Source organism: Lampetra fluviatilis, chromosome 58 (genome assembly GCF_964198595.1).
Source record: "Lampetra fluviatilis chromosome 58, kcLamFluv1.1, whole genome shotgun sequence".
Taxonomy (NCBI): Eukaryota; Metazoa; Chordata; class Hyperoartia; order Petromyzontiformes; family Petromyzontidae; genus Lampetra; species Lampetra fluviatilis.
In genome coordinates, this window is record NC_136332.1 from 2,915,024 (window position 1) to 2,927,943 (window position 12,920).

Consider the following 12,920-nt stretch of genomic DNA (forward strand, 5'->3'; position numbering starts at 1 on the left):
ACCCGGTCTCCTGGAATCCGAGTCTCGAGACCCTGAGACCCGGTCTCCTGGAGCCGAGTCTCAAGATCCTGAGACCCGGTCTCCTGGAGCCGAGTCTCAAGACCCCGAGACCCGGTCTCCTGGAGCCGAGTCTCAAGACACTGAGACCCGGTCTCCTGGAGCCGAGTCTCAAGACTCTGAGACCCGGTCTCCTGGAGCCGAGTCTCAAGGCCCTGAGGCCCGGTCTCCTGGAGCCGAGTCTCGAGGCTCTGAGACCCGGTCTCCTGGAGCCGAGTCTCAAGGCCCTGAGACCCGGTCTCCTGGAGCCGAGTCTCGAAGCCCTGAGACCCGGTCTCCTGGAGCCGAGTCTCGAGGCCCTGAGACCCGGTCTCCTGGAGCCGAGTCTCGAGGCCCTGAGACCCGGTCTCCTGGAGCCGAGTCTCGAGGCCCTGAGACCCGGTCTCCTGGAGCCAGTCTCGAGGCCCTGAGACCCGGTCTCCTGGAGCCGAGTCTCGAGGCCCTGAGACCCGGTCTCCTGGAGCCGAGTCTCAAGACCCTGAGACCCGGTCTCCTGGAGCCGAGTCTCGAGGCCCTGAGACCCGGTCTCCTGGAGCCGAGTCTCGAGGCCCTGAGACCCGGTCTCCTGGAGCCGAGTCTCAAGACACTGAGACCCGGTCTCCTGGAGCCGAGTCGCAAGACGCTGAGACCCGGTCTCCTGGAGCCGAGTCTCGAGGCCCTGAGACCCGGTCTCCTGGAGCCGAGTCTCGAGGCCCTGAGACCCGGTCTCCTGGAGCCGAGTCTCAAGACACTGAGACCCGGTCTCCTGGAGCCGAGTCTCAAGACACTGAGACCCGGTCTCCTGGAGCCGAGTCTCAGGACCCCGAGACCCGGTCTCCTGGAGCCGAGCCTCAAGACACTGAGACCCGGTCTCCTGGAGCCGAGTCTCAAGAACCTGAGACCCGGTCTCCTGGAGCCGAGCCTCAAGACACTGAGACCCGGTCTCCTGAAGCCGAGTCTCAAGACCCTGAGACCCGGTCTCCTGGAGCCGAGTCTCAAGACCCTGAGACCCGGTCTCCTGAAGCCGAGTCTCAAGACCCTGAGACCCGGTCTCCTGGAGCCGAGTCTCAAGACCCTGAGACCCGGTCTCCTGGAGCCGAGTCTCAAGACCCTGAGACCCGGTCTCCTGGAGCCGAGTCTCAAGACCCCGAGACCCGGTCTCCTGGAGCCGAGTCTCATGACCCTGAGACCCGGTCTCCTGGAGCCGAGTCTCAAGACCCCGAGACCCGGTCTCCTGGAGCCGAGTCTCAAGACCCTGAGACCCGGTCTCCTGGAGCCGAGTCTCATGACCCTGAGACCCGGTCTCCTGGAGCCGAGTCTCAAGACCCCGAGACCCGGTCTCCTGGAGCCGAGTCTCATGACCCTGAGACCCGGTCTCCTGGAGCCGAGTCTCAAGACCCTGAGACCCGGTCTCCTGGAGCCGAGTCTCAAGACCCTGAGACCCGGTCTCCTGGAGCCGAGTCTCAAGACCCCGAGACCCGGTCTCCTGGAGCTGGTTGTCACCTGGTTTTGCTGTGTGATTGTTTTGCAGGAATGATTCTTACCATGAAAGACATCAACATTCCCGAGTGCAGCTTGTTTGGACCCCCGCAGCTTGTGAGTACGAGTTACTGTCACCGCCCCCCCAAGTATGATAAGAGCGTGAGTTCGATTCCCAATTAGGGTTAAACTCAGTTGGCATCGTCAGCATCCACATCATCATCATCATCATCGGTAGAAGCAGAAGCTTCATCAGCAAAACCAGTCGTGGCATCAGCAGCAGCAGTGCCAGTAGCAGTATCATCATCGTACATTCATTGTGCTCATATATGCTTGCGTCCCTGTGCGTGTGAGAAGCTGTGACACGCGGTGGTTAGCGCCACTGGGCTACTAGCCCAGCCATCTGAGTTTGATGCCCGGCCGTGGCTAACATCAGGGGACGATTGTATTGCAACCCGTCCTGGGTGTCTCCTGCGCCTTTATCAACCCTCGCTGACCCGCCGTGGTGAAGCATGGCAGGGGATGTCGGCTAGCGGTCGAGACTAACGATGGAGCGACAGTCTAAGGAAATAACTCACCGGGCAGAGACGTCCGTGTGAGTCTGTGGGTCTCATTGTGAGTCTGTGGGTCTCCGTGTGAGTCTGTGAGTCTGTGGCTGTCCGTGTGAGTCTGTGGGTCTTCGTGTTAGTCTGTGGGTCTGTTGGTCTTCGTGTGAGTCTGTGGGTCTCCGTGTGAGTCTGTGGGTCTCCGTGTGAGTCTGTGGGTCTCCGTGTGAGTCTGTGGGTCTCCGTGTGAGTCTGTGGGTCTCTGTATGAGTCTCTGGCTATCTGTGTGAGTCTGTGGGTCTCAGTGTGAGTCTATGGGTCTCTGTGTGAGTCTGTGAGTGTGTGGCTATGCGTGCGAGTCTGTGGGTCTCCGTGTGAGTCTGTGGGTCTCCGTGTGAGTCTATGGGTCTCTGTGTGAGTCTGTGAGTGTGTGGCTATGCGTGCGAGTCTGTGGGTCTCCGTGTGAGTTTGTGGGTCTCTGTAATTCCATCAGCTTGACACGATGGAATTTCTGTTGTTTTGGGGCATGAACAGAGAACCGGTGAGAGCCGTGTTGAGTTTTAATTTCCTTGGTCACCCCAATTTCCTTTTCACGTTTCTGTAACTCGATGTTGCAGTTGCGTCTCCGCTCATCCTAAACACAATCCGCGCGAGCCGGCTCGCACCGCAGGGACTGCATTGCCTGACGCCGATTTACGTTTCGCGCAAAATGTTTATCGATCTCGTTGTCAAGCCGCGAGTTGCTTTCCCTCCGATCCCTCTTTGCGCGTATGCACGCGCGCGCGTACGCTGCGCGTAGCCAACCGTGCCAATCGGAGGCGCTTTATCGCGACGGTCCGTGGAATTGACGTGCGGCGGTGAGCGGGCGGTGCGGCGTGTGTCTCCCGCAGGAGAGGTATCTGGAAGGTGTCAACGTGTTTGCTGCCAACATCCACGACCTCAAGTTGGGTAGGTGACTGCCCCCCACTCCTCACCCCCCCGCCCCCCTCCCCCCCTCTCTCCACCACATTTGCCTGCCAAGCAGCAGGTCTGACAGTTCAAATGCCGCCATCCTCTCCGCTAAAATAACTAAACTATTAAAAAACATTTTATTTTATTTTGCCAGGTAAGGCCCACTGAGCTAGGTAGCTCGTTTTCAGAAGCGACCTGGCTTTCGCAAATGATAGCTCGACGAAGTGGGCTTATCGTCGCGTGCACGCTTCTAAATGTGGAGGGAAAACCCGGAGGACCCGGAGAAAAATCCACACGACCACAGGGGGATCGAACCCACGACCTCCTGCATACCAGGCGAGGTAGTCAACATCTCATAGCCACTGCGGCGTGCAAAGTATATAATAATTTGAAGCTTTCGTGACTGCAGGGATCCATACTCTTTGGTTCTTTCGGTAAGGTCACGTGGGTAGAAATAAAATAAAACAAATCACGACGTTTTGGGCGCAACACAAGCATCCGTCATCAGCAATTGTTTCTTGCTGTGGTTGTCCCATCGTGATTTGTTTTATTTTATTTCTAACTACGTGACTTTACCTGAAAGAACCAAAGAGTATATGCGTGTATATCGTTGTAACGGTGTGTTAATCAGATTTTCCGATGCTTTCGTGATTGTAACAAAAATATATCTCCATAAATATAAAAGGCAAAGTTGTGATTATGTGTGTCTGTTCAAAATGTTTAGCGTACTTCCCAACATGCAACAAACTTGAAATTTGCCATGTGGGTACTTTCCAGACTGTACACCATGCAAAAGTTATGAAAATTAACTTTTTTTTGGTGGGGGGGGGGAGCTCAATAATGCAGATATTTTTTGCACGGCAAGTGAGCTGTGACGTCAAATCTGTCACGTGACCCGCGCGTGTGGAAGCGTAACGCATTGTAGTGTAGCGGGTAGCGCGCCGCGATACGAACCCGGCGACCCGAGTTCGATTCCCGCTCACGGCCACCACCGGTGATGATTATTTCAACCGGTCCTGGGCCTCCCCTAGGTCGACTCAGCCTCAAACGAGTAACTGGTGTAGTGTGTAAACATCGCCACTGGGGAGACAAAGGCGGCCGGGCGTGGCGAATCCAAGTCCCGGGCGAAGCCGGGTAGTACAGCTAGTGTGGTTATAAAGGAGGTCAGATGACTCGGGTGAGTTATATTGGCCGTGTCGGAGTTGCTGTGCCTGGCACTGCTGACCATCCTGGCTTCAGCATTTCTCTCTCAAGGGCTTCATCATGGCTATGCGATGGACGCTAAACGTCTTGACATCCTGGGTTCAACTCTAGAGGCTTGGTGTCTGCAAGGAGGTTCATAATGGCCACGTTAGTGGCTCCAGCCGGCGCTGCCGAGTTTCTAGATCGAAGGTTTCAATCGCTTCGTCTGGATGTCTGGGTTTCTCACGGTGTCGCGATGGCCGTGTTAGTGCCACAGAGACATCACCGCTGAGAGAGAATTTTGCATTCAAGATTGAAGCCCTGGGTATGGGTGTCTCTCTCTCTCTGTCCTGGGGGGCTCATAATGGCCACGGCAGGGGCACGGAGCCGGCACTGCCGAGTTGCTGGGTCGAAGGTTCAACTCCTGGCTCAGGTGTCTCTCTGTGACAAGGGGAAGACCTGAAGCCAGGTGGCCATGAAGACGATTGATGGTGATGATGATGATGGTAGTGATGCAGTGATCCTGGTGGGACGTGTCGCTGGTACATCGGTGTGTGGAATCTGGCAGCAGGAAGGGAGCAATGGCGGGGGGGGGGCAGCTTGGGATGATGTCCCTGCTGTGTTTTGTTTGGCAGTGGTGGAGCCGTGCACGGAGATGGAGTCGGTGGATGAGACGATGGCGGTGCAACAGATCCCCATCCTCGGTGAGGACGCTGCTTGGTGCAGTGGCGGTGGTTCGATCCTGCCCCAGAAATGTGGAATGTCCGTTACGGGCCTCGGGACCACCGGCGATAGTGAGAGAGTGATAATGCGCGAGATGGTGTTTGTGTCTGTCTGTCTGCGCCGGTTGTGTGTGTGCGTGTGTGCGTGCGAGAGTGAATGTGTGAGATTGGGTGTGTGTGCGATTGTGTGTGTGTGTGCGTGCGTGTGCGTGCGAGAGTGAATGTGTGAGATTGGGTTTGTGTGCGATTGTGCGTGTGTGTGCGTGTGTGCGTGTGTGCGTGCGTGCGTGCGAGAGTATGAATGTGTGAGGTTGGGTGTGTGTGCGTGCGTGTGCGTGCGAGAGTGAATGTGTGAGATTGGGTTTGTGTGCGATTGTGCGTGTGTGTGCGATTGTGTGTGTGTGCGTGCGTGTGCGTGCGAGAGTATGAATGTGTGAGGTTGGGTGTGTGTGCGTGCGTGTGTGTGCGTGCGTGTGCGTGCGTGAGTATGAATGTGTGATTTAACACGTAGGCTTTCGCGACCAATATTATTCATAATAAAGGTTTTTGGGTCAGATCGCGTTATTTATAAATGTGTCGTAACCCTCCACCACCCGACTGATTGTAATTATCAGTGAAACGTCGTGCTACTCAAATTTTTAAATGCTGTTGATTCTCTCTTCAGCACACCGGTGGGCTAAAGAAGTGAATTATTTTGTCCTTTGAAAACGTGACACATTTTTTACTGTTTGGCCGTGTCGGGTGGTGGATGGTTACGACACATTTATAAATAACGCGATCTGACCCAAAAACCTTTATTATGAATGAATGTGTGAGATTGTGTGTGTGTGAGATTATGTGTGTGCGTGCGTGTGCATGCGTGCGTGCGAGAGTATGAATGTGTGAGATTGGGTGTGTGTGTGATTGTGTGTGTGTGTCGACTCGGCCTCAAATGAGTGCCTGGTGCGGTGTGTAAACATCGCCACTGGGGAGACAAAGGCGGTCGGGTGTGGTGTTGGCCACCCACCCCCTCGTGTGCCGTGCCAGCTTTCATAGGTGCTCGCTAACAGCACTTGCCCCTACAGTCTGTTAAGGCTACACGGGGGATCTTTGTTTTTGTGCATATTTTTGCACGTGTAAATGTGTGATGGCGCGTGTGTGATTCTGTGAATGTGTGGTTGTGTGTGATTGTGTGAGTGCGTGTGTGTGTGGTTGTGTGTGTGACTGTGTGATGGTGTGTGATGGTGTGTGAGTGTTGTGAGATTGCGTGTGAGTGTGCGTGTGATTGCGTGTGATTGAGTGTGAGTGTGTGTGGTTGCGTGTGATTGCGTGTGAATGCGTGTGATTGTGTGTGAAAGTTGGCACATTAGAGGAGGGTACAGGTGGTGCATCTGCCAGTCATCTCAGTCAAGCCATAGCAGCTGGGACTGCCCTGTGACCTCCTCCAGCCAGCGCGCCATCAACACCTCACATTGCCTCGGGGTGCACCTAGCCTGGCACAAGCGCCGTGGTGACGTCACCACCACGTGCTGGAGGAATGGCGGCTGGTGTTGTGCGCGTTGATAGGTGCTCGCTAACGTCATTTGCAGAGGATCTTGGCGCCGACGTGCACATCGTTGTTGACTGACGATGAATTCTATCTGCAGGAGACGACTCAAAGACTGACGACCCTTCGCTGACTGTGGCGTATCTGTGCAAGGTAATTGGAGTGCAGCGCCTGTCAAACATTCGTCTCCTGGAGCCGGCGGATTTGGCTGTGTGCGTCGATATACCATGGGAGTTCAGTTTTTTTACCATGGGAAGTCCAGTTTTTTTACCATGGGAGTCTAGTTTTACCATGGGAAGTCCAGTGTTACCATGGGAGTCTAGTTTTACCATGGGAGCCCAGTTTTACCATGGGAAGGCCAGTTTTACCATGGGGAGTCTAGTTTTACCATGGGAGTCTAGTTTTACCAGGGGAAGCCCAGTTTTACCATGGGAAGTCCAGTTTTACCATGGAAGTCCAGTTTTACCATGGGCGAATATCTGAACCGGTCCTGGTCTTCTCCTAGGTCGACTCGGCATTAAATTAGTCCCTTTTGGGGTGTGTGTAAAACATCACCGTTGGAGAGACAAAGGCGGCCGGGCGTGGTGCTGGCCACCCACCCCCTCGTGTGCCGTGCAGGCCTTCACAGCTGCTGCTGCTACTCGCTAACTGCGCTTGCCCCAACAGTCTGTTGAGGCTTAAACGGTGGATCTTCGTGTCCCAACAGCTCCATGAACGCAAAGGCAGCTTCCTTCTGACGAACGCCAAGGCCCTGGGACTGCCCATGTGAGTTCGCGTGCCCATCCCACGCGACAGCCTCACCCACATCGCGCTCACGAGGTCATCTCTTGTCACGGCCATTACGAATCGCCTGGGTAGGCCTCGGCAAGGTAAGGTAATTTACCATTTTTTACCGGGTAAAAGGGTAAAGGTAAAGGTGTCGACATGCCTAAGGGGTAAGGTAAAGGGTAGGGTAAAGGTAGGCTCGTTGCTTTTGACCTTTTACCTTTTACCTTACCTTGCTAAAGGGTAAAATGTAAGGGTAGAGTGATTGTATTGTGGTAAGGTAAAAGGTAGGGTAAAGGTAGGGTCGTTGCTTTTTTCAACCTTTGACATTTGACCTTCGACATTTTGACCTTTGACATTTTGACCTTTGACATTTGACCTTGCCGAGGCCTAGACACAGAGACACCCAGGCCCAGGGCTTGGCTCAGCGTCTGCTCCATGGCCATTACGACCATCGTGAGACAGAGAGACCCAGACTTTTGGCTTTAACCTGGATCCCAGGATCTCAGTGGTGCTGGCTTCGTGTGTCTGACACGGCCATTGTGAACCCTGAGAGGGAGAGACACCCAGGCTTAGTGATTGAACCCAGGATCTCAGTGTTGCTGGCTTCGTGTGTCTGACACGGCCATTGTGAACCCTGAGAGGGAGAGACACCCAGGCTTAGTGATTGAACCCAGGATCTCAGTGGTGCTGGCTTCGTGTGTCTGACACGGCCATTGTGAACCCTGAGAGGGAGAGACACCCAGGCTTAGTGATTGAACCCAGGATCTCAGTGTTGCTGGTGTAGTGTGTCTGACACGGCCATTGTGAACCCTGAGAGAGAGACATCCAGGCTTAGTGATTGAACCCAGGATCTCAGTGGTGCTAGCTTTGTGTGTCTGACACGGCCATTGTGAACCCTGAGAGAGAGAGAGAGACACCCGGGCTTAGTGATTGAACCCAGGATCTCAGTGTTGCTGGTGTAGTGTGTCTGACACGGCCATTGTGAACCCTGAGAGAGAGAGACACCCGGGCTTAGTGATTGAACCCAGGATATCAGTGTTGCTGGTGTAGTGTGTCTGACACGGCCATTGTGAACCCTGAGAGAGAGAGACACCCAGGCTTAGTGATTGAACCCAGGATCTCAGTGGTGCTGGCTTTGTGTGTCTGACACGGCCATTGTGAACCCTGAGAGAGAGAGAGAGAGACACCCGGGCTTAGTGATTGAACCCAGGATCTCAGTGTTGCTGGCGTAGTGTGTCTGATCCGGCCATTGTGAACTCTGAGAGAGAGACACACCCGGGCTTAGTGATTGAACCCAGGATCTCAGTGGTGCTGGCTTTGTGTGTCTGACACGGCCATTGTGAACCCTGAGAGAGAGAGACACCCAGGCTTAGTGATTGAACCCAGGATCTCAGTGTTGCTGGTGTAGTGTGTCTGACACGGCCATTGTGAACCCTGAGAGAGAGAGACACCCGGGCTTAGTGATTGAACCCAGGATCTCAGTGTTTCTGGTGTAGTGTGTCTGACACGGCCATTGTGAACCCTGAGAGAGAGAAAGAGACACCCGGGCTTAGTGATTGAACCCAGGATCTCAGTGGTGCTGGCTTTGTGTGTCTGACACGGCCATTGTGAACCCTGAGAGAGAGAGAGAGACACCCGGGCTTAGTGATTGAACCCAGGATCTCAGTGGTGCTGGCTTTGTGTGTCTGACACGGCCATTGTGAACCCTGAGAGGGAGAGACACCCGGGCTTAGTGATTGAACCCAGGATCTCAGTGGTGCTGGCTTTGTGTGTCTGACACGGCCATTGTGAACCCTGAGAGGGAGAGACACCCAGGCTTAGTGATTGAACCCAGGTTCTCAGTGTTGCTGGTGTAGTGTGTCTGACATGGCCATTGTGAACCCTGAGAGGGAGAGACACCCGGGCTTAGTGATTGAACCCAGGATCTCAGTGGTGCTGGCTTTGTGTGTCTGACACGGCCATTGTGAACCCTGAGAGGGAGAGACACCCAGGCTTAGTGATTGAACCCAGGATATCAGTGTTGCTGGTGTAGTGTGTCTGACACGGCCATTGTGAACCCTGAGAGAGAGAGACACCCAGGCTTAGTGATTGAACCCAGGATCTCAGTGGTGCTAGCTTTGTGTGTCTGACACGGCCATTGTGAACCCTGAGAGAGAGAGAGAGAGACACCCGGGCTTAGTGATTGAACCCAGGATCTCAGTGTTGCTGGTGTAGTGTGTCTGACACGGCCATTGTGAACCCTGAGAGGGAGAGACACCCGGGCTTAGTGATTGAACCCAGGATCTCAGTGTTGCTGGTGTAGTGTGTCTGACATGGCCATTGTGAACCCTGAGAGGGAGAGACACCCAGGCTTAGTGATTGAACCCAGGATATCAGTGTTGCTGGTGTAGTGTGTCTGACACGGCCATTGTGAACCCTGAGAGGGAGAGACACCCGGGCTTAGTGATTGAGCCCAGGATCTCAGTGTTGCTGGTGTAGTGTGTCTGACATGGCCATTGTGAACCCTGAGAGGGAGAGACACCCAGGCTTAGTGATTGAACCCAGGATCTCAGTGGTGCTGGCTTTGTGTGTCTGACACGGCCATTGTGAACCCTGAGAGGGAGAGACACCCGGGCTTAGTGATTGAACCCAGGATCTCAGTGGTGCTGGCTTTGTGTGTCTGACACGGCCATTGTGAACCCTGAGAGGGAGAGACACCCGGGCTTAGTGATTGAGCCCAGGATCTCAGTGTTGCTGGTGTAGTGTGTCTGACATGGCCATTGTGAACCCTGAGAGGGAGAGACACCCAGGCCCTGGGATTGAACCCAGGTTCTCAGTGTTGCTGGTTCAGCGTCTGTTCCACGGCCGTTGTGAACCTTGTGATACACAGAGAGACCTCAGGATTTACACCATTGGAACCTCCGTTGCGAGTAGCAAAATATGATAATGATTTTTTACCCTTTTATCTGGCAACAAAACGGACACCTTTTTTACACGGAGTCATGTTTGCATTGAGCACAATACCTGTGGTCGGAATGCAAACAAAACACACAACTCTGATAATGATATGCACTGTCCTTGAAATTGATTGGTCCACACCCGAGACAGCCTTTCTTAGAGCCTAGTCTCATATTTTGCTACTGGCAAATGAGGTTCCAATGGTGTAAATGCTTACCCCGAGCTCTCATACTCTGATGGTGCATTGTCTTTGAGTTGTGCGCCTTTTGGCGTCATCTGGTCCAACACCATGTGAGACTAGGCTCTAAAGAAAGCTGTCTCGGGTGTGGACCAATCAATTTCAAGGACAGTGCATACTTTATCAGAGTTGTGTTTTTGTTTGCATTCCGACCGCAGGTTTTGTGGTCAATGCAAACATGACTCCTTGTAAAAAACGGTGTCAGTTTGGTTGCCAGATAAAAGGGTAAAACACCAATTATAATTGTCTGAAAATTGCCAGACCCCAGGATCTCAGTGTTGCTGGCTTTAGCACGTCTGACACGGCCGTTGTGAACGCCTGACCCACCAGTCCATCCCAGACGCACCCGCAAGTGAGCGCTGGACCATCCACGTTCGCTTGGCCGAGGTGTCAGGTGGGTCTGCTCGTTTTGTTGGCGGGAGCTTTGTCTGTGACATGCGTCAGTAAGTGGGAAGGGACGGATGAACTCTCCCAACCGCCGTGTTTGATTTTTGTTTGCAGAGGAACTAAAGACCTGGGACCCATGGTCACAGATTTTAAAAACGGCAAGTCTGTGGTGTTCAACGGACGAGAGGTCGGTGCATTGTGCGTCTGTGTGTGTTGTGTGTGTGTCTGTGTGTGTTGTGTGTGTGTCTGCGTGTGTGTGTCTGCATGTGTTGTGTGTGTGTCTGCGTGTGTTGTGTGTGTGTGTTGTGTGTGTCTGCGTGTGTCTGCGTGTGTTGTGTGTGTGTCTCCGTGTGTGTCTGTGTGTCTCTGCGTGTGTCGTTGTGTGTGTGTGTCTGTGTGTGTTGTGCGTGTGTCTGCGTGTGTTGTGTCTGCGTGTCTGCGTGCGTGTCTGCGTGCGTGTCTGCGTGTCTTGTGCAAGTGTCTGCGTGTCTCTGCGTGTGTTGTGTGTGTGTCTGCGTCTGTTGTCTTGAGACTCGGCTCCAGGAGACCGAGTCTCAGCGTCTTGAGACTCGGCTCCAGGAGATCGGGTGTCAGTATCTTGAGACTCGGCTCCAGGAGATCGGGTCTCAGCATCTTGAGACTCGGTTCCAGGAGATCGGGTCTCAGCGTCTTGAGACTCGGCTCCAGGAGACCGGGTCTCAGCGTCTTGAGACTCGGCTCCAGGAGACCGGGTCTCAGGGTCTTGAGACTCGGCTCCAGGAGACCGGGTCTCAGCGTCTTGAGACTCGGCTCCAGGAGACCGGGTCTCAGGGTCTTGAGACTCGGCTCCAGGAGACCGGGTCTCAGGGTCTTGAGACTCGGCTCCAGGAGACCGGGTCTCAGGGTCTTGAGACTCGGCTCCAGGAGACCGGGTCTCAGCGTCTTGAGACTCGGCTCCAGGAGACCGGGTCTCAGGGTCTTGAGACTCGGCTCCAGGAGACCGGGTCTCAGCGTCTTGAGACTCGGCTCCAGGAGACCGGGTCTCAGCGTCTTGAGACTCGGCTCCAGGAGACCGGGTCTCAGCGTCTTGAGACTCGGCTCCAGGAGACTGGGTCTCAGCGTCTTGAGACTCGGCTCCAGGAGACCGGGTCTCAGCGTCTTGAGACTCGGCTCCAGGAGACCGGGTCTCAGACCACCGTGCGGGAATCTCTGTTGTGCAGATCCGTCCTGAGGAGGTGCTGACTCCCTCGGACCCGGGCCCCATGTTCCTGGTCGTGGAATGTCCGGACGCATCCTTCGTGAGCCCCGTCACCTCCAACGCCGCCCTCCACCGGTACGGTCAGCCGCCACGAGCCTCGCTCGCCGCACTCGGCCAAGCTCGTGCAGGGCTCGCCCATTATCTTAGTGACAGGAGGTAGTGGTGGGGGTAGTGGTAGTGATAGGGGTAGTGGTAGGGGTAGTGATGGGGGTAGTGGTGGGGGTAGTGGTGGGGGTAGTGATAGGGGTAGTGGTGGGGGTAGTGATGGGGGTAGTGATGGGGGTAGTGGTGGGGGTAGTGGTGGGTGTAGTGATGGGGTAGCTATGTGTGTGTGTGTTGAACTTCTTTCGCACCATACGTAGCCAACCTTGCTAATCGGGGGTCGGGGGGGGTCAACAAATTAAAACACAATCGGCAGTTCTAAAGAAACGAGTCTTTTAAAATCTTGATGATTTAAAATTGCGTGGCTCCCAGCGGCTCCCTAATAGCGGAAGGAGGAAGAGAGGCGTTCCAGACGGCCGCCGACGCACAGTCAACGTCGGCTGAACGTTGAGAGCCGCTGGATCTGGCAGGAGGAGGAGGTGGGGGTGGGGGAGAGAGTTAGCGACGTCGCTGGCGTTGAGACGTTGTCGTTCCGCCGCCGCCGTGCAGGCACCAGGCGGGCGGGGATCGGAGCCGCCTCTCCCTGGTCGTGCACATGGCGCCAGACCACGTGGTCTGCCACCCGCTCTACCAGGACTGGATGCAGAGGTGAGGCCAGCCCCCCCCCCCCCCCCCCCCCCGGGGTGGGGAGGCTGTGGATGTGTCGAGGTGTCATTGTGCACTCCCCATGCCGTCAGCCAGCATCCCACACGTGTCAATAGGGGTAATGGCAGCGTGCTTGAGCCCAGTGTTAAAGGGCTACGGCCCAAGT

The 12,920-nt window shown here is 54.9% G+C and overlaps 2 protein-coding genes across 2 annotated transcripts in view; one reads left to right on the top strand and one right to left on the bottom strand.

The window, feature by feature from the left end:
- Positions 1-12,920, bottom strand: part of TBC1D24 (TBC1 domain family member 24) — a 525,632-nt gene that overhangs the window by 304,405 nt on the left and 208,307 nt on the right. The window lies entirely within an intron of this gene.
- The window catches only part of ELAC2 (elaC ribonuclease Z 2), a 54,689-nt gene that overhangs the window by 14,191 nt on the left and 27,578 nt on the right, over positions 1-12,920 (top strand). The window contains exons 5-12 of the mRNA XM_078880743.1: positions 1,568-1,632; positions 2,951-3,008; positions 4,829-4,897; positions 6,541-6,593; positions 7,147-7,205; positions 10,885-10,957; positions 11,970-12,082; positions 12,659-12,757. Of these exons, the coding sequence (XP_078736869.1) occupies positions 1,568-1,632; positions 2,951-3,008; positions 4,829-4,897; positions 6,541-6,593; positions 7,147-7,205; positions 10,885-10,957; positions 11,970-12,082; positions 12,659-12,757 (589 nt within the window). The remainder of the gene's footprint in view (positions 1-1,567; positions 1,633-2,950; positions 3,009-4,828; positions 4,898-6,540; positions 6,594-7,146; positions 7,206-10,884; positions 10,958-11,969; positions 12,083-12,658; positions 12,758-12,920) is intronic.